Source organism: Neovison vison, chromosome 5, assembly GCF_020171115.1.
Source record: "Neovison vison isolate M4711 chromosome 5, ASM_NN_V1, whole genome shotgun sequence".
Classification (NCBI taxonomy): domain Eukaryota; kingdom Metazoa; phylum Chordata; class Mammalia; order Carnivora; family Mustelidae; genus Neogale; species Neogale vison.
The window spans coordinates 58,359,049-58,377,715 of NC_058095.1; the positions used below are offsets into that span (position 1 = coordinate 58,359,049).

The 18,667-nt window shown below is 54.7% G+C and overlaps 1 protein-coding gene across 5 annotated transcripts in view; it reads right to left on the reverse strand.

The window, feature by feature from the left end:
* GAS7 (growth arrest specific 7) overlaps positions 1-18,667 on the reverse strand; it is a 191,359-nt gene that overhangs the window by 3,711 nt on the left and 168,981 nt on the right. For all 5 annotated transcript variants that reach the window (XM_044249090.1, XM_044249092.1, XM_044249094.1 and 2 more), the window contains exons 7-12: positions 16,907-17,022; positions 14,466-14,540; positions 9,304-9,382; positions 5,616-5,744; positions 5,149-5,272; positions 634-713 (exon numbers count right to left, since the gene is read on the reverse strand). In XM_044249090.1, the coding sequence (XP_044105025.1) occupies positions 634-713; positions 5,149-5,272; positions 5,616-5,744; positions 9,304-9,382; positions 14,466-14,540; positions 16,907-17,022 (603 nt within the window). The remainder of the gene's footprint in view (positions 1-633; positions 714-5,148; positions 5,273-5,615; positions 5,745-9,303; positions 9,383-14,465; positions 14,541-16,906; positions 17,023-18,667) is intronic.

The window sequence follows — 18,667 nt, forward strand, 5'->3', positions numbered from 1 at the left end:
TGGTTTCGGCTCAGGTCTAGATATCAGAGTCGTGGGACTGAGCCCCAGGTCGGGCTCTGCACTCAGGATGGAGTCTGCTTGAGATCCCCCCAACAACTGCCTCTCCCCACCATGCTCTCTCTCTCTAAAATAAATACATCTTTAAAAAAATACTCAGGAAGACAAAAAAGGGGGTCTGATGCCTATTCCCTGCACTCCTTGATCAGAGGCCTCCACTCCCATTCCTTCTAAATAGCTATCCAACCTCACTCCATATGTGTCCTCTGTCTAGGACGGACAACGCTGCCGGGGGTGGGTAGGGTCACGCTTTTCCTATAACTTGACTATTTGTCCTAAAGGCTCCACCGTATGTTTGGCTGAAGGCATCCTTGGTCAACTCTGACCCCTCCGGAGATAGCCCAAGAACAGTAATAAGACCCAACCCCTGCCTGTGGTCACACAGCTGGAAGTGCCAAAGCAGGATCTGAATCCACAGACTGGCCCAGAGTCAAGGTCTTGACCTCAGTGGAGGAGAGGATCTAATGGGCACTTCTGTGGCCACCTCTGCCCCCTCCCACGCCCACCAGCATTCCCCCCAGGGTATCCTAAGCACCAGCCCCGCATTGACAAGCTCTCACATCTCTGTTCACTCACCAACGTGGTGGTCACCATCTCTTCAAACCACTTGGACTGGGCTTGGTTGTAGAGGTCCACGCAGCGCATGAGGTCATCCCCTGGAAAAGATCATTAGCCACCATCACTCTCTGTCCTGTCCTCACCATGGCTGCCCTGCCCCATCCGTGCCCCATGCCTTCTCCTCTCCCTGGGTCACGGAGGCCACCAGGAAGTGGAGGAAGGGGGAACAGAGCGAAGGAAAGGGGAAACCGCTGGATCATGAGTGTCCATCTGAGCTTGACCCCAGATACCAAGAATTCAGGATGAAGGTTTCTCAGTATGTGTGTGTGTGTGGGGGGTGCTCCTAGGAACCCCCCAATCCTACCATGAACCCAAGAAATCCTTCCCTCTCTAAAGATGGCACTTTCATTTGACACTAGAGAGTCTTTCTCAGTTAAAACGTGTTATAAGCAACTTAGAAGGAGTTAAGCATTAAAGAAGAGTCTGGAAGTTGCACATGTGTGTGTACGTGTGCCGGAACATAATTCCAAAACACAAAACAATGTGTCTGACGGTCTGCGGCTCATTCACACACACACACAAGTATGCTACGCACCAGGCCCGGGACAGTGGCCACTTTGGGCGACAGGGGATGGGGGGGTAGGGAGTGAGCTCTTCCCACCACATTTAATTTCACAAAAGAGAGATGTGAAACCCACTGAACTCTTCAGTCTTGACGGCTGGTCCACTATTTTCCAGAAGGCAGATACACGTGAAACATCTTATAATGAGGAAGAAAACAAACCGTACAACAGGTTCAAGTGTGACCGCCGCATGCCAGCCCCAAGAAACTTGGTTTTCTGATTGTCACGGGGTTCCAGAGATGGGGAGGGATCATGGTCTGTGTTCTCAATGGGCAAAACTCGGGAGCCAGCCCCAAGCTAACCGATTCGCTCTAAACCTAGTAATTGCCGCGGATTCAAAGTTATACCTCTAACCACATCCCTCGGGGCTCATGTGTATCCTGAAAGGGAAGTGAAAGAAATCAGGGAGACGTACGTCCACATGACCCAGGGCCCAGCTCAGAAGCCCCCTCTGACGAACCACCCCGCTCGCTGGGAGAGGAGCCCGAGGAACAGAACCCAACCAAGGGGTCCTGATCCATCACCAGTGAATGGGTCCCTGACCTCAAGAAGGACTAACTTGGAGAGAAGAGAGTACATACGTCACTGCAAACACATTCCCACCAGGAGCCCAGGAGCCTGGGCCTGACCCACGGCGGCGGGGGGTGGTCAGCATGTCCCTCTACAAACCTACAATACTCAAACCCCCACTGCCCTCTTTGTCGACTCTGATCTTGAGAACATGCTTTGGAATCGGGTAGCTGTAGGAGACGGTGTCTTCTGTCTACGAAGCCAGCCCAAGGGTAACCCTTCGGAACAGAAGGAATTAGGGTCACGGCTTCTGGACCCGGAATATCCGGGCTGTCCTACCAGCTCCACTGTCTGGTAGCTAAGCTGTACGATCGTGGACAAGTCAGTTAACCTGCCTATGTGCCTCAGGCTCACCACCTACAAAATGGGAGAGCAACGGTACGTCCACGGAGTGACAGGAAGATTGAGAAGTCGCGACATGTCTAGTGTTTGCAGCGGACGCCGGCGGAGTTGGCCCAAGAGGAACATGAGCTACGGTGACGGCAATGATGACAGAACGCAATCCAGCCCCGCAAGGACGCAGAGGTGTGCCCTTCCAGAGGCTTTGGGAAAGAGGACGGAGGAGAGGGAAGGGAGGGACAGAGGCCAGGAAAAAGAGCGGGCGTCTTCCCCGTGACAGGCCATCCAGGTACATGGGGACAAGCAGTGTCTTTGGAAGAAGAGATGGTGGGATTCTGGGTCCCAGCGCTCCAGGACTGTCACCATCTGTGAAGGGTACAGAAATGCCCCGCCCCCCTGCCCCCCGCAGGAAGACTGGGGGCTTGGACGTGGACACCCTGAGGCAGAGGGCCTGGCGCCCGGCACACAGACAGGGTTTTGGAAAGGTAGAATTTTTTTTTTTTTTTAAAGATTATTTATTTATTTATTTGACAGAGAGAGATCACAAGTAGGCAGAGAGGCAGGCAGAGAGAGAGAGGAGGAAGCAGGCTCCCTGCTGAGCAGAGAGCCCGATGCAGAACTCGATCCCAGGACCCTGAGATCACGACCTGAGCCGAAGGCAGCGGCTTAACCCACTGAGCCGCCCAGGCGCCCCTGGAAAGGTAGAATTTTTCACAGTGAGATCCAAGGACGAGGATGGGTCACTTCTGTCACAGCGTCACTCCAAACTGTAGAGCTGAGACACCGTGTTACCTGATTAACCCACAACAACCCGAGACACAAACAGCAAGACCAGAAACCTCTACTGCTAGGCAGGGTCCTGGCTGGCGGAAACGTAACATTCTTCTGAACGTGGCTGAAATGTTCTAGAAAGCGCAAAGGGCGAGATTATGTAGAATGTGAGAGAAATGAAAATAAGAAGCTAATTACTGAGACTAGGAGAAGGACAGCAAAATACCTACGGTACGAGAGAAATGAAAACATACCAAAAAAATCAAAACTTGAGGACCAAGGCCAAAAGCAGTGGTGTGAGTTCAAAGAAACACCTGGCGGCTCAAATATACACGCGTTTACTTCTTAAACCTGGAGCCAAAGAAAAAATGCGATCGGAAATATATATATTGAAAAAGTTCTTTCTAAATCACAAAACCAAGAACTTATAATAAGAGGAAAAGATTGTTCTACCAAACATTTCGAGAAGAAAACAAGCCAGGGCAGGGCGGGGAGGGCGGGGAGAGAAAAGAAAGAAATATAAAGAGAAAAAAAAAAAAAAGGTAAATGGCAACCTTGGAAAAATATTTGCAATTCAAACCACAGGAGATTAATTTTCCTGACCCATCATCATTCACCATTGTCAATCAATCCGTCAGAATCAAAGAAACACGGGAGAGGACAGGAGTTCATCAGTTCGGTTCACAGAAAAAAGTCACAGATGACACAGAGAAGTCAATTTTCGAAAAGCTCCAATTCACTCAAAAAGGAATGTACATCGCCACCAAAACAGTGGTTCTCACCGGACAGCGAGGATGGCGGAGTCTGGTCTCACGCAGTGTGGACCAGAGCTTAGGGGACGGGCATCCCTTACACGCCCACAGAGGACAACCCTCTCCAGAAAGCAGTTTGGAACCAGCCACGTACACGAACCCAACGCTCTGACCCGGAAACTCACATCCACGCTCTCTATCTCCGTGGGCTCAGACTCACAGACAAGCAGCTACAGTGACAACATTGTTGAACACCCACCGACCATCTCAAAGTCCGAGAAGAGTCCACCAGGGGAATCATGGAAAAAAAAAAATTGGGGGTCTGGTCTCAGTGCACGTGGATATCACTCGACCACTGAGAAAGTCTTACATATGGGATCAGATGGGTAAATACACGTACGAGTGACAGAACTATCTCGAAGCTACCTCGGTAAAAATAGAAGTTTGGGACATAGACGAGAAGCTGATCTAATGAGTCTACATTTAAATATTAAGAAAACGTTTTTTAAGAATTCAGGCATGAGGAAGTGTTGATGGTGATTATCCCCTAATGGATAAGATTTTATATTAAGTGCTGGTTACCTTTTTTATTTTTGGCCAAGCGGCGACCTAATTTTATTTTTAAAATAATGAAATAAGTTGAACGAATTGAAATAGGCTCTCCCCGTCCCGGGTTTGCCTTCCCAATCCCCGGTTAAGTATATTACGCCTTCTATTTCTGGATCCGGTTATCGCCAGCAGGTTAAGATCTTTGTCCATCAAATGTCAAGACTACACTACACCGCTCTGTGACTATTCCTAACACCACCGTGTCATCCCGTCCAGACGGCGGCTGCTCCGTCCTGTAATGAGTTTAACCGTGCCAGATCACCAGAAACTCAGGTGAGAAGGGAGACCATCTGATCCGAACCCTAACGACAGCACGCGCTTTAATCCCAGAAAGCCATAAACAGCATTGTCCTGGCGTCAACTTGGACGTTCTGAAGAAATACGGACTAAGTCTTTCTTTTCTTTTTTTTTTAACTGGTTCTAACGGGCCATCCACCCCTTCCTTGTGCATCGGCTAATTTTTACCACAAGGTGGAAGCAGAAACTAACTCACTGGGGGGAAATCTTTGCAGGAGACTCTGAAATCCGGTTCTTTTTGTGGGACAAAATGTCAGACTCTGTGGCAGGGGCAGGGGTCCCCCTGATCACTACAGAGCAGCCCTGGAGCCTCACTTGCTGGGGACATGGCACCGCTGGGTAGACAGGAGGCCTGAGTTCTGGGCACGGGGAGGAGTTTCTCCACCTCCTGACCCAAGCTCCAGGGCAGCTCCCACACCAGTAGGGCCTGGACACAGCGCCGCAGCACCCCCCTCCAGCCTAGTCCTGGGACACATCTTCGTGGGCACCCCACCTGCCAGCCCCCCCCTTCCTGTACCTCCGAGGCCCCAGGGGAGGGGTGGAGAGGCAAGGCTGCCCGCGACCACACTCACCAGCCTGTGTGGACTTCCTCCGTGCCTTCTTGATGTCCTCCTCCGTCTTGTTGCTCAGCTTGATCTCCAGCTGCTGGGTCTTCATCTCCAGGTCTCTCTGCCGCTCTGTGAGGGCCTTCCGGGCCTGGGGTCCGACAACACAGGGGAGCTGGCATATGGGGCTCCGAGCAGGGATGGCCCCGCAGGTTCCGCAGCCCGGCTTCCCCTTTGCTGGGAAAGGGTCCTCTCTTCTCCCCGTGTTCGTGGACATTTTACCCCGGCAGTGCCGAGTGGATGACGGCACCCACCACCCCATTCTGGGGCCACAGCAGCCCTTCCATGGCCGCAGAGGGCAGGGGCTGAACATGCCCCCCGTCCCACACCCCACCCCGAAGCTGGAGGCTAGCACACCCCCCCCATCTCCACCCCCAACCCACCACCCGGGGACAAAGGCCTCTGCCAGCAGGCCCGGCCCCCCAGGATCCCACCTTCTCCACCGCGGCATAGCGGCTGGCCAGCTGCTTGCGGAGGTCAGCAATGTGGTGGTCACACTTCTTCATGTCCTTCTTGAAGTTCTCTCGGAAGTTCATCAGGGGTTTCTCCACCTCGCTGTGCAGCTGTTGAGGACAGTTTTGGGAGGGGGGACACGCTCAGGACCCCGGGGCATCAGCAGCGTGGGAGGGAAGATGGAAGGAGCCACGCATCAGGTCTCGGGTTTGGGGGGTCGCCTTAGCTGGCTAGACCCCAGGATTCACACCAACGGATGGAGGGCTTGGTGTCTAAGCCTTTCTGAGCCCTTTGCTGGCAGCCTCCTGCCTCCTCCGGGCACCCACAGCTTCTCATGGGACTTTGCTCAGGTCCTGAGCGGACGCTGCTTACTTTCCAAACTGGGATTTTTCTGGGGGCAGAAGCCAAGCCACCATCTCCTCATCCCCAAGCACGGAGCACAGTGACGGCCACGTGCGGGCCATTTAATGAGATGAGCTCGGGTCAGTTCTGTTTGCTCAACGTCTGCTATGGGCCAGGTGCCTGAGGCGACAAGGATGGTCCGGACACGGCTCAGAACTCGAGGAAGCCGTGGTGGGAACCTTGCCCAAGGCCGGGAGGAACTCACTTCTCCAGACCACATGGAAACAGGTGTACCTTCCCTCTGGGCAGAGGGAGCCGGCCTCCTACTCCTGAGAGCCAGAGAGGGGCTGGTTTTCAGGTACTTTCTCTTCTCCCTATTCTACTCCCTTCGCAAGGAGACCTTTTCCCGATCAGTGTGGACCTGCTGCGGTCAGAGCCGGGGGAGCAGCCCAGAGCCCAGGTGACAGGCTCTCAGACAGCCTCCCAGAACCCCCCAACGAGCCCCCTGGAGCTAGGCCCCAACTCAGCTCTGGGAGCTCGGCATTCCAAAGCCCTCTGACTCAGATTTCCAGAGTACCTCAGCTCAGATTCCTAGAGTGCCTCGGCTCAGCCTCCCGGAGGCCCCCGACTTGGCCTCCTACGGCCTTCTTCCAGCTTTCCAGGGTCCCTCGCCCTGCACCTGTCCCTGAAGCACCTCTGGGAGACTCAGCTGAACTTCCCTGAACACAGGACCTCCCAACACGGGTTCTACTGCTTCTCTCTCTTCCTCCTCGCCAGACTCTTGCCACAATCCCTTTTTCTCCAGAGCCCCCAGGACTTCCGTGTTTGTAGCCCTAAACCACCAAACACACGTGACTATGAGTTCCAAGAGGGCAGAGGCCTGCGGGCTTTGTCCCGCTGTGTCCACAGCGTCCGGTTGGAGATGGCGCGGGACGGGTGCCCCTTTACTACCTGGGAGAATGACACAATCTTCAGTGCCCGATGCCTGAGAGAGAAGTGGACGCCTTTGTTGATGACCTTCAAAGGCTAACAAAGCACAAGCCAACCAAACACCGCGCCCCCCATGTAAATGCCCCATTTTTCTGAGCCCCCAGAAGTGGCCTTGCCTAGGAAGATAGCCCCACCTGCTGGCAGCCTGCGGGACATTACACACTTGGGATCTGCCCAGGACACACAGTCACTTTCCCATATAGATCAGGTATTGGCCGAGAAGTGGCTTCACTTAGTTGCTGTGGACACCTGCTCTTGATTTTTTTTTTGAGGGGGGGGGGAACTGATGAGAGTGAACTCAGCCTGTTGATTTGATAACTCGGGGGTCGCTTTCCAAGGGCCTAGGAAGTGAATTGATTTCCACAATTCCATGTGCCCAAGAGCTACCCAGAGGGTCAACATTCAGGATTCCTGGGTCCCAGCCCCAGGTCCTGCGGTCTAGGGAAGGGCCCCAGAACCTGCCAATACACCAAAATGTGTCCCCCAGATTCCAAACTGACTTTCTGGAAACGTAATGCCACTTGTGGTCACAGGCATGTCATTCCATAGACAGAAACCCATGGATTCTCCTATATTTTTAAGTGTGCTTTCAAAAGACTATTTGTTTCTTTAAGAACGCTGGCGGGTGTCCATCCCTACTTGTTCTTTACGTGTGAGCACCTTAGTCTGCCCAGGGCCAGAAGGCCTTCCCGGACGCTTGCCCTCATGACCTCCTGAGCTGGCCTGAGAGTTGGGAAATCAGCTTAGCGGGGAGTGTAGGGTCAGGACTGGCTTTTGGATTAGAAAGAGAGAGCACCGGAGTGCATCTTAGGCAGAAGGACAAGGGCGGCTTCGGGAAGCATCTGTCTTGGCAACGCACGTGTGTGTGTATCTGTATATGGCTATCTGGGCGAGGGCGCCTGCATGTTCTGGTTGCCCGTGGGAAATGTGTGACGGGGGGGGTGGTCCCAGTCAAGTAAGCTGCAAGCCATTGATTTGGTCCAAACTCTTCATTTCACACATAAAAAAAAAAAAAAAAAAAGGAAGCCGAGAGATGCTAAGACTCGCCCCAGGTCCCAAAGCTTGTCAGGGAAAGCCCCAACATAGAACCCAACGTCTCTTGACTCCCACAGTCCCCCTAAGAACCCGGAGAGGAGCCCTGCCTGAAAGACGGCCCTGACGAAATTACATTTCTTAAAAGAGCACTCACCCCGCCGCCCCACCCCCACCCCCACCCCAACACAGAACACTCGGAGGGGAATTTCAATGAGCCCTCTGGAAGCAGATGCTAAAATGGGTTTCAGGCATATTGGAGCCCTACGATCGACAGCAGAGGGATAAACCCTCGGAGCCCCTTTGCCTTCAAGGAACCACGGTCCTTCCACAGGGCTGCTGTCTGGTTCCTTAAGGCCACCAACACTGATGGACAGGCTGAGGGCAGCAGATGTCTCATCGGACATCTGGTTTCCGTGAACATTGGTCCCAAGTCCCCCTCCCTACCCCCCATCGGCAGCATGTTGAAGTCCCCTGTGCCTTAAATGCCACCGGTCTGCCCAGAGAGAAGGTCCGGGGCCGGGGGGGGGGCAAGTGGCTGATGGACTAAGTCTCGCCCTTTGCTTCTCCCGGAGCAGAGCTGGAGGCTCTGTGACCACGAGCCTCGATGGAGCCTCTCTGCCCCCCTCATTTGTGATATGCAGACGCTGACTGGCAAGACGATGGATAAAACCAAGGCCAAGGAGTGATTCCCTGCACAGAACCTTCTAGAACGCTTACCCACTGGGATACTCTGATACAACAAACATGTATTTTGGCCTTTGTCCCCGGCTCCCAGACAGAACTCCTGAAAGCGCTGTAACTCTCCTGCGCGGGAAGGCAGAAGGACAAGGGCGCTTGTCTCTCCTGACAGCATTAAGAAACAGAACATGCCCAGCAAAGGAGAGTGAGGGTCCCCTGAGGGACTGAGGGGTACCCACCCTCACCTCACAGAGCTGAACGCTAAACTTGGAGGAATTTTCTGAGCTGGTTGCTAAAGATGGCCAGCATTAAAATTCAATGGTCTACACTTAGCAAATTATATTAAAAACAAAGGTAATAAGTACTTATAACTACTAACCCTTATCAACCTTTTACGACTCTCCAAGATGCTGATGGACATTTATGTCTCCTGATGCTACCGTCTGGGGACAGTGGGTACCCCTGGCTGATGGTTGCTTTTGTGCCTCTGGTTCCCCGCACCAGAAATCCACACCATGGACCACAGAAAGGGGCCAGCGGGACACACCGGAGAGACCACGACGAGCCCCTCAGCAGTACATGGCTGCACACCACCAACCCAGAGAGGCCGCGGGGCCACCTTACCTTGGCGGAGAACTTGAGATGGACTTCCGCCTCATCTGCGAGGCTCTTCTTCACCTGGGCCCACGCTTCTCCCAGGGACCTACAACACGAGGGAGAACAGCAGACCCAGATCAGAGATCTCAGCACCCCCTGGAGGGTGGACAGCGGATCTCCATGTGAGCCATCCCAAACCGAGCTGAGGGGCAGGTGCTGGCAGAGGCTGGGGAAACATCTGGAAACTCAGAGAAGCTGGGGAGAAGCAAGAGGAAGATGGGGTACAGCCGCAGGCGGGGGCCCTGGACACCTGCGTGTTATTGTCCCTGTGTCTTCCCGGGACCCACCCCTGGCTCTTAGATGGACAGTGCAAACGCTTATTGGTCTACCCAGGAAGAAGGCCAGCCACCTTTTCAGGGAGAAGCCGTCTGCAAAAAAAAAAAAAAAAAGGTGCCGCCACGCAGGGGTGCCTGGGTGGCTCAGTTGTTTAAGTGTCTGGTTTTGGCTCAGGTTGTGATCCTGGGGTCCTGGGGTCCCGGGATGGAGTCCTGTGCCAGGCTCTCTGCTCAGATAGGAGCCTGCTTCTCCCTCTCCCTCTGCCATTCCCCTCCCGGCCCCCGCCTGTGCTCTCTGGCTCTTTCTATCTGTCAAATAAATAAATAAAATCTTTAAAAAAAAAAAGAAGGTGCCGCAACAGCCCTGCCTGCGGATAAGCCTCCAGTGGCCAGACTTCCAAGGGGGAGGGGAGACAGACCCCCAGGCTGCCTCTCATAGACACCCACGCAGCAGGAAAGGCCGTTCATCCTCCTCCACAGAGGTGGGGCTCCTGCCAGTCCTGAATCTGGGCTGGGAGCTCTGGTGCTGCCCACACCTTCCCGGAGGAGGACAGAGTCCTGAAAGCTAATCACTTTCTACTCCAAGGAGATGTCTCAGACAGAAGCGATCTCCCGAAATCCCCAAGGCTTTCACAAGCGGCCCTGGTGCCCTTCACTACTTGGAACGCTTGAGCCTCGCTGGGCTTCCAGCAATACCCATGGGTCCTGGCTGCAGACCTCCTCCCCCAGCCAGTAAACCCAGGCTGACCCTGCAGGTGCCTCCATTTCATCAAAAAGCCACTTGCCCCCCGAGAATCCATAAAACGTGAGTGGGGTGGCAAAGCTGATGTAAAAAGGCAGCATGGGCCTCCAGCGGGGCCACCAGCAGCTGAGAACTGCCCAACAGAACAAAACGAGTCTCTGTGGCCACTGTCCCAGCCTGTCTGGTTGTGGTGCTGGCTCATGGGAAAGGACTGCGCAATTCTTTCTAGGAGTCTGGCAGCAGAGAAAGGTCCCCTGGGGTGGTCCTGGCTGGGGATCCCTGGAGCTCATTGGAGAGTGGGAGTGAGGAATGGGGCGCTCCAAGCTGGTTTGCAAGGGCCTGAGCTCCTGGAAGTTGGGCGGCTTGGCTCCTCCCCCGATTTGGCAGATGGGTGGGTGGGGAAGGAGGGGGAAGGAGGGGGAAGGAAAGGAAAGGAGGGGGAAGGAACAGTCGTGGGGGTCATGCAGATAGAAGAACAGGATACCGGGTCCAGAGGCAGACACCCAGATACAGGCAAGTTACGTGTAACAAAGGGGCCAAGCAGCTCCGGGACGGAGGATGGTCTCAGCAAATGGGCAGAGACAACCGTATATCCACAGGGCAAAAAAGAGAACTCTCGACCCCCTCCCGATGCCCTGCACATGGATTATGTCAAGAGGGATCACAGACCTAGAGTGAGAGCTGGGCGCCATGCAAAAGCAGGCCTGGGAGGAATGGGAACTCGAAAGAAGGCGGACAGAGAGGGTTCGTCCCTGCAGCAGAGCTACCCAGGAGCCTACAAGGGAGAGCTCAGAAACCAGAAGGGCCTTGGGTGGCGGGGAATCTGAGCTTACTGTCAGCAGGGTCACCTGCCCCAGGACTGCCTTAGGGGCCTTAGAATGTCACCTGGGTGAGGCTGTGGGGAAGGGGGAAGCCCAGTGTCAGGCTCTGGCCAAGGTCCTGGCCCCGCCCCCAGGCTGGGCATTCACAGGTGGGTGGGCAGGCACTGCTGCAAACGCCCAGAGCTCCGGCCGTCCACCCGCCCCTCCAACCCCAGAATTCCAGGCCCCCTGGAATTCAGGAGGAAGAAAAAAAAAAAAGCAATTTAGAGATTCTCTCACTTGAAGACAGATTTTTTTTCATCTCGTGAGAGGTTAATGAAAGAAATAAAACCTGACATAAATTTCCGTCGCAATGCAGTCCGAGGCCTGCCCAACGGAAACGCATGCCCCTGTCACCGTTACCAACGAGAAAAGACCCAAATCCCATTTCCTTCCCACACAGGCGTGAAAGACGGGAGACGGAATCCATCACCAGCGCACAGACCCTGCGGAATCGGACCTGGGCGCGGCGCCCGATGTCCGCCCCTCCCCCACCAGCATCTTCCTGGACTGCCCCAGGGTTCTGGGCTCCGGCACCCCGCTCATGTCCAAAGCTCTGTGTCAGTGCCAAACGGCACGGCTGCACATTGTGGGCGGGGGGGACCCCACGTGTTCACCCCCCCCATACACGCACCCCGCTAGGAGGCGCATGTGCTTGCAGCCGCGACGGCAGAGTATGCGTTCGTGACCGTGTTGCAGGGGCATGGCGTGCGTGCAAGCGAGCGGGCGTGTGCTGCACGGCCCGTGTGTGCAAGGGCATGTGTGTGCACGGCGTGGCGGGGCAGGCCTGGCGCGTGCAGCTGGGAGCATATGCTGAGCCCGCTGGCAGGTGGCAGTGTCCTTGGCAGCAGCCCAGGCCGAGGAGGTGGAAGCCGGAAGCCGGAAGCCGCGAGAGCAGCATTGCATTTGCCGGGCAGGGGATATCTAAGAAAGCCTCCATGCCAGGGTGGAGGGGGGACAGCCCCCACCCTTGCTTCCTACCCCCATCTCAGGGCTCAGTGTGCGGGGTGGAAGGGGGCCACCGGGGGTGGGCTCGTTTCCGCAGAGGAGCCCCTTGGGCCTGCAGGGGCCGCCCCGTGGCTCACTGGGTCGGGGGCAGACCACACGGAGGTAGCCTCTCGGCTGCACAGTGAGCCCACGCAGAGAGGCCGGAATGAAAGCCACATGGGGCTGGCACAGCCGGTCCCCTGAAGGCTTCAAGGCGTGCGAGCGGCCCTCTGATGACCACAGCCACCCAGGACAGGACGACCTCCGTCCTCGGGGCTCACTTCCCCCTGCAGGAGGGGTTCCAGCACAGCCTGCCCCAGAGCGAGGTAGGCACTGGGGAAAGACCTGGCAGGGCCTTTCAGCTCTCCCCTCCCGAGTCCGGTCACCTTTATGATGGAGGCAAAATCCACCTTAGGTGAAACTAATTGTTTTAAAGAGGGCGATCCAAGGGCACTAGGTATACTCACTATACTGTGCAACTCTCACCTCTACCCTGGTCCAAAACATTTGTACTCCTGTTATGGAGCCCCCAAATCCATATGCTGAAGACCCACACCCCAAATTCATGTTTATGTCCCCCCCCAAGTCACATGTTGAAGCCCTAAGCTCCATACCCCAGTGTAGCCACCAAATTCATATGTTGAAGCCCTCAAGCCCCCCACCCCAAATTCCACGTTTGTGTCCTCCCCAAGCCACATGTTGAAGCCTTAAGCCCCCACCCCAAATTCATGTTTGTGTCCCCCCCAAACCCATATGTTGAAACCCTAAGCCCTATACCCCAGTGTGGCTCCTCAAATTCGTATGTTGAAGCCCTAAGGCCCCCACCCCAAATTCGTATTTTGTGATTCCCCCAAATTCCTACGTTGAATCCCAAAGCCCCCACCTCAAATTCATACATGTTGAAGCCCTAAGCCCCCACCCCAAATTCAAATGGTGCTGACCCCCCCCCAAAGCCACCCAGTATGGCTGTTATTTGGAGATGGTGCCTCTAAGGAAGTAATTAAGGTCAAATGTGGTCAAAGGGGAGGGGTCTCTGATTCAATAGGATTCCTGTCCTTATAAGAAGAGACTCCAGGGAGCCTGTTCTCTCTCCACAGGGAGGGAAAACCATAGGGAGAAGGCGGACACCTGCAACTCAAGAGGAGTGCTCATGATGGACCCAACCCTGCCGACCGTGATCTTGGACCTCCCAGCCTCCAGAACCAGGATAAATTACATTTGTACCATTGAAGCCACCCGATCTGTAGGATTCTGTGACAGGAGCCCAAGCAGATGAATATGCACCCCCAAAAGGAAACCCCGAACCCATGAAGCTGTTACCCTCCATTTCCCGCTCCCTAGGCAACCACCCACCTCATCCCACCTCCATGGTTTTGCCTATCTGCACATTTCATATAAATGGAATCCCATCACACACATTCTTTTCATCCTACGTCTTTCACTTAGGATGTTTCTAAGCTTCATCCATATGGTAGCCTGGGTCGGGGCTGTTTCCCTTCTTACGGTGAAATAATATTCCATCACATATCCAGTCTGCATGGACACCATTTGTTCATCGGCCTGTCCCTTAATGGACCTCTGGATTGTTTGCACGTTTCGGCTATTGTGGATCCTGCTGTTATGAACACGTGGATACATGTATTTTGTCTGAGTATCTGTTTTCAGTTCTTCTGGGTCTGAACCTACGAGCGGAATTGCTGGGTCGTATGGTAATCCCGGTTTGTGTTCCTAGGCACTGCCGAAGTGTTTTCCGTGGTGGAAAACAGCATTTTACATTCCCAGGGCAGGCTGCAAGTCTTTGTCAAGAGATGAGCAGACAAGCCTTAAGTCTTCCACCGCTAGGGACCCCTCTGTGGTTGGGAGGGTGGGGTTGAGCCTCCCCCAGCCCAGGCTTGACCCAAGGAGGTCTGGACCCCTGCAGCTGGAGAGGGAGGGGAGCCTGGGCTTCGGGCTCATGGGAGAGAATTCTAAACGAGGGCCTGGGTCCAGAATCCTCTCTCACCCGGTGTCTCACCAGCCTGTCCTCAGAGAGAGGGGTGCTGGGGTAAGTGTCTGGGGGGCAGCGTCCAGCTAACAGGGCAGAGGGGGTGGGAGGCCCTTGTCCAATACAGAGAAGGTAATGTGGAATTTGCCCCCTTGGAGCCAGGTCTATACAAACTTCCCCATTTCAGTGGGACCATGCAGGGATCAGGGATTGATGAGGAAGAACTCCCCCCTTCCTGTTGGTGGTTCCTCTCCATTCCCATCACCATCCTCCCCACTCACCCTTCCTCCTGTGCAGCCAAGGAGTTCTGAGAGAGCTTAGCTAGGTTTTTCGCATATTCCTCTTCAATCTTTATCCTGCAAAGCGAGAAAACCCAACAGGTTAGCTCTCCAGCACCAGACTGGGCAACCACCCACCTCATTCTGGCTCCATGGGTCCGACCTGCAGCCTAGAAACCCACTAGACCACAGGCTCTGAGAGTTTAAGGCTCTTGTCTATCCATGCAATACACAGCAGGTGCTTAAAAAAATCTTCACTGGCTGGATGAACTTGTGCAAATCTCTGTCTTCTCATCTATAAAAAAAGATGTTTCCACCTGTCTCCTGGGCCACGAAGAAGTGCTCCTGTTCACACGACTCCTAGCCCAGGGCTACATAGAGGAGGCCCTCAGATCAGTGATGTAACTCATGATGGACCAACAGGTTACCTCCCTCCGGGCCCCAGAACCTCGGACTTAGACACTCCTAAGTGGTGGCAGGAGCACCACCTCCCCCCTGCGGCCTCCCAGTGCCCCTCCTCCCTCCCTGTGCCTCCAGCTGTCAAGCCTGCAAGGGCACAAGTATTTCCATGGAAACCAGGCAGTGCCCAGAGCTGGGGCTGATCCCATTTCCCTAGAGAGGGAAGTTGCCTTGGATTTCACTTCCAACAGGGGGGCCCTTGACACACTTTCCAGGCAACTTTCCCGGGAGCGTTCTGTCTTATCTGGCCCGTGGTGTTCGAGTGTTGTCAAAGGCAACGCTCACCGCCTAACTGCTCCTCTGGGCTACACTGGGACACCCGGGGCCACCCCTCCGAAGCCCCGAGCCCCATCACTCGACAAACGGGGAGGCCCCAGAGACACTCCGAGGGCCACAGCACCTGCTCCCGGCAGCTCCGGAAGCTGATGGCCCACAGGTGCTGGGATGTGAAATGGGGGTCCTCACCGGGCCCCCTGGCATCATTCTGAATAAGATTTTCTGCTTTGCCCCGAGAGACCCACAGCCACATTCCCTCTCTCACGGCTCTGCCCTCTCCACCACCTCCGGCCAGGCTCTGGCGCCCGCTGGAGTTTCTCTCCTGCTCTGTCACTCCCTTGCCATCACTCTGCCCTCCCCTGGGTGACGCTGGTGGCCACCATGCAAGCTCCAACCCATGGCCAACACATCTCTCTGCTAGCTTCACACCTCTAAACCACCTCGAGGCCAACCACACTCGCCAGGTATGCCTTCCCCTCCAAGCCCTGCCCAGCTGCCCTATGCCAGGGCTTCGGCAAGCCCCCAAGCCCAGCACACTCCACCTCTGCTCTTGCCTCTCCTGGCTCAGGAAGGCCTCCCAAGAAAAGTCTGCATTGTTCACAGAAGGCCAGCGTGTTCTGAAATGGCAGATTCCATTTATTTGCTCCCAGGACATTTCAAGGTGTTTATGTTCACACTCCACTCCATTCCCTGTCAGCGTAATGGCTCATAAAAGAGAGATTTGATGATACAAATAGAAAACAGGCCTCCTAAGGAAAAGAGGTGCTTTAAAATGCTGAAGAGTTATTATTACATTATTGTTATCATTAAAAAGCTTTCTTAAATATGTTACCATTTGCTGTAAATATGTCCAGCATGCCCTGGAAACTCCAGGTGACAAATCGTGTATGTGCGTGTGCACATGCAGGTTGTGTTTCTGCATGTGTGTGCTGGTAAGTGTGTACTTTATAGGGTCTCAGACCTTGGAGGGACTGACAGGCGGGAAGGTAGAGAAGGAATTTCTTCTCCTTACACTTTTTCCTGTTTCCATCAGGCTGGATTGGTTTCCTCTTTTACATTCAGACAAGCCATCCTTCAGCAAAACCATTACTGCCACCCCCGTGCTGGTCACAATGACCTCACCTGACGCTTCCATCTCACGGGAGCTCCCTGGATGCAGGGAGTGGGGAGTGGGTTCTAGATGCCCAGGTCTGGGACACAGTTTGGGCTCAAAGATGAACATTCTCCTTTTTTGTTATGACAGGGACAGGGCTTCCAATGAGAGCCACACAGGAAAGTCAAGGAGCTAAGCAGTCTGTGTGGGGAGACAGTCGGGAGTGGTGGAGACTGTGGCAAACCAGACCTCAGGCTCCCTCTCCGGGGCGTTGCCATCTGGCTCTGGCCCATTGTTGTGTGAGCCGTTCTTGCCAGACTTTTGGCCTTCTCAAGACAAGCCAGTTGGCCAGCTTGTAAGGTAAGATCTCCCCATTAAAAAATAAAAAATGTTGGTCCAAACTTTAAACCTATCAGAGGTCTTAGCAACACATCTGCAGGTTAGATCTGTCCCGAGAGTCACAGCTGGTACCCCGGGTCTCACGTTCCCCATGGCGCAAGCCAGGCCCAGTGCTGGGTGGCCAGTGCTCATCCCAGCCGCTCCCCGACCTCAGGCTCGGAGGGGCCAAGGGGGCGCTGTCTGTGGCCATGGGAGCTGGGAGGGGCGTGGGCCTCACCTCTCCCGGATGAATTCTGACATTTCCTTCTGCATCTGCTTGCCCTTCAGTTGCTTCTGAAGCAGGAGCTCAAACCCAGCCACCGTGCCATTGCCCTGGGGGTCCTTCTTATCAGCCTAGAAGGGACACAGAAGCACGAGACATTAGGTGACAGGGGTGTCCAGAGCTGCAGGAAATGGAGCGTGGGGAAAGCCGTTCCCCAAAGGGACCCGGGTGTCCCTGGAGACGGGACCTCAGCCCAAGAGGGAGGCTGTGCCCACTGTCCCACCTTGTGTCTCTCCTGCTGCCCCCACCCCCACCTTCACGGGCACACTCAGACTTGAGCCCTGCAGCTGCTGCCCCTCCCCCATGCGCACGACCTTTGATTCTCCCCACCTGGGAAAGAAGAGGAAGAAGGGGGAGTGGCCAGGAACAGCAGCTCCCAATGGCTCCTAGCCATTCCCTCCAGGTAGCTGCTGAGGCTGGCAGGAAGCTCTGGGGAGTCTTGGTGGCCTGACACTCAGCTGAGACAGTCTGTGGCCTGAGGGGCAAGTGACCCTCACCGTAAGCCCTCTGGTCTCCTGTCAGCCCACGATACTGGCCAGGCAGTGGCATCCTCTCAAATTCGTACCAGATCACAGGGGCTTCCAGGAGAGACCCGACTGAAGGGAGGCCAGAGTTCTGGAAAAGGGCAGGGTGCCAGGGTTGACATCCCACCTGGGAAGCCTCGGGCGAGCTCTCCCCTCTGTCCGAGCCTGAGTGGCTTCATCCATGAAGCTGGGGAATACTGGTGCCCGCCTCCTGAGGTCATTTCGGGATAAGTGACCTCTGGAAACAGCTTGGCACAGTGCTTGCCGGACACGAAACGCTCGGTAAGTGCTACCTAATATTCGTCCACTTTGAAGTAAGTTGGGACTCGGGGAAGACGGCCAAGTCAATGAAATGAGAGCTCAGTACTGGGTCCATTTTGCAAACAAATACTCTCAAAATTTCAAAACTAAATGTTTTCTTTTGTTTTGCTTGCACTTTTCTCAAGGACAGCTGAATACCTCTTCCTTGCCTGCCCCTCCCCCCCCCAACATCCTGCCTCCTGCCCAGAAGCCCCTAGGTTCACCCTTCCCTGCAGGACATTCATCTCGGCTCTGAGACTTCTCGGGTACCCCACCTAAAGCTGTGGTCTGCCCCATTATAGCCTTTCCCCATCAGAAATGCAGAGTCAGATGCTTTGGTTCTTTTTTTTTTTTTTTTAAAGATTTTATTTATTTATTTGACAGACAGGGATCACAAGTAGGCAGAGAGGAGGAAGCAGACCCCCTGCTGAGCAGAGCGCCCGATGTGGGGCTCGATCCCAGGACCCTGAGATCATGACCTGAGCCGAAGGCAGAGGATTAACCCACTGAGCCACCCAGGTGCCCCCAGATGCTTTGGTTTTTAATGGAAGGGGTTAAAAAGGCATCTTTTGATATCAGCAGGTGCATCAGTAAGGACCCTGTCCCAGGGTCCAAAAGACCTAGTCCTTGTCTCAGCTCAGCCTCCGGGTGACCCAGTCAGGCCTTTCCAATCCTGGGTTGTATCCCCCGCCCACCCTCCCCACTTTGCAATAGGACTGGGTTGCATCTCTAAGACCCCTTCCAGAGCAGTTTTGGGAAAAGGGAATTCTGGAAAGGGGTGGGTGATGCGTGGAGAGAAATCCACTTCTTATCATCAAGCATTTAATAAGTTTACGGACATCCCCCCACCAACCCCACCCCCCCCACAATGTGGGATCCCCTTTCCTCAGCT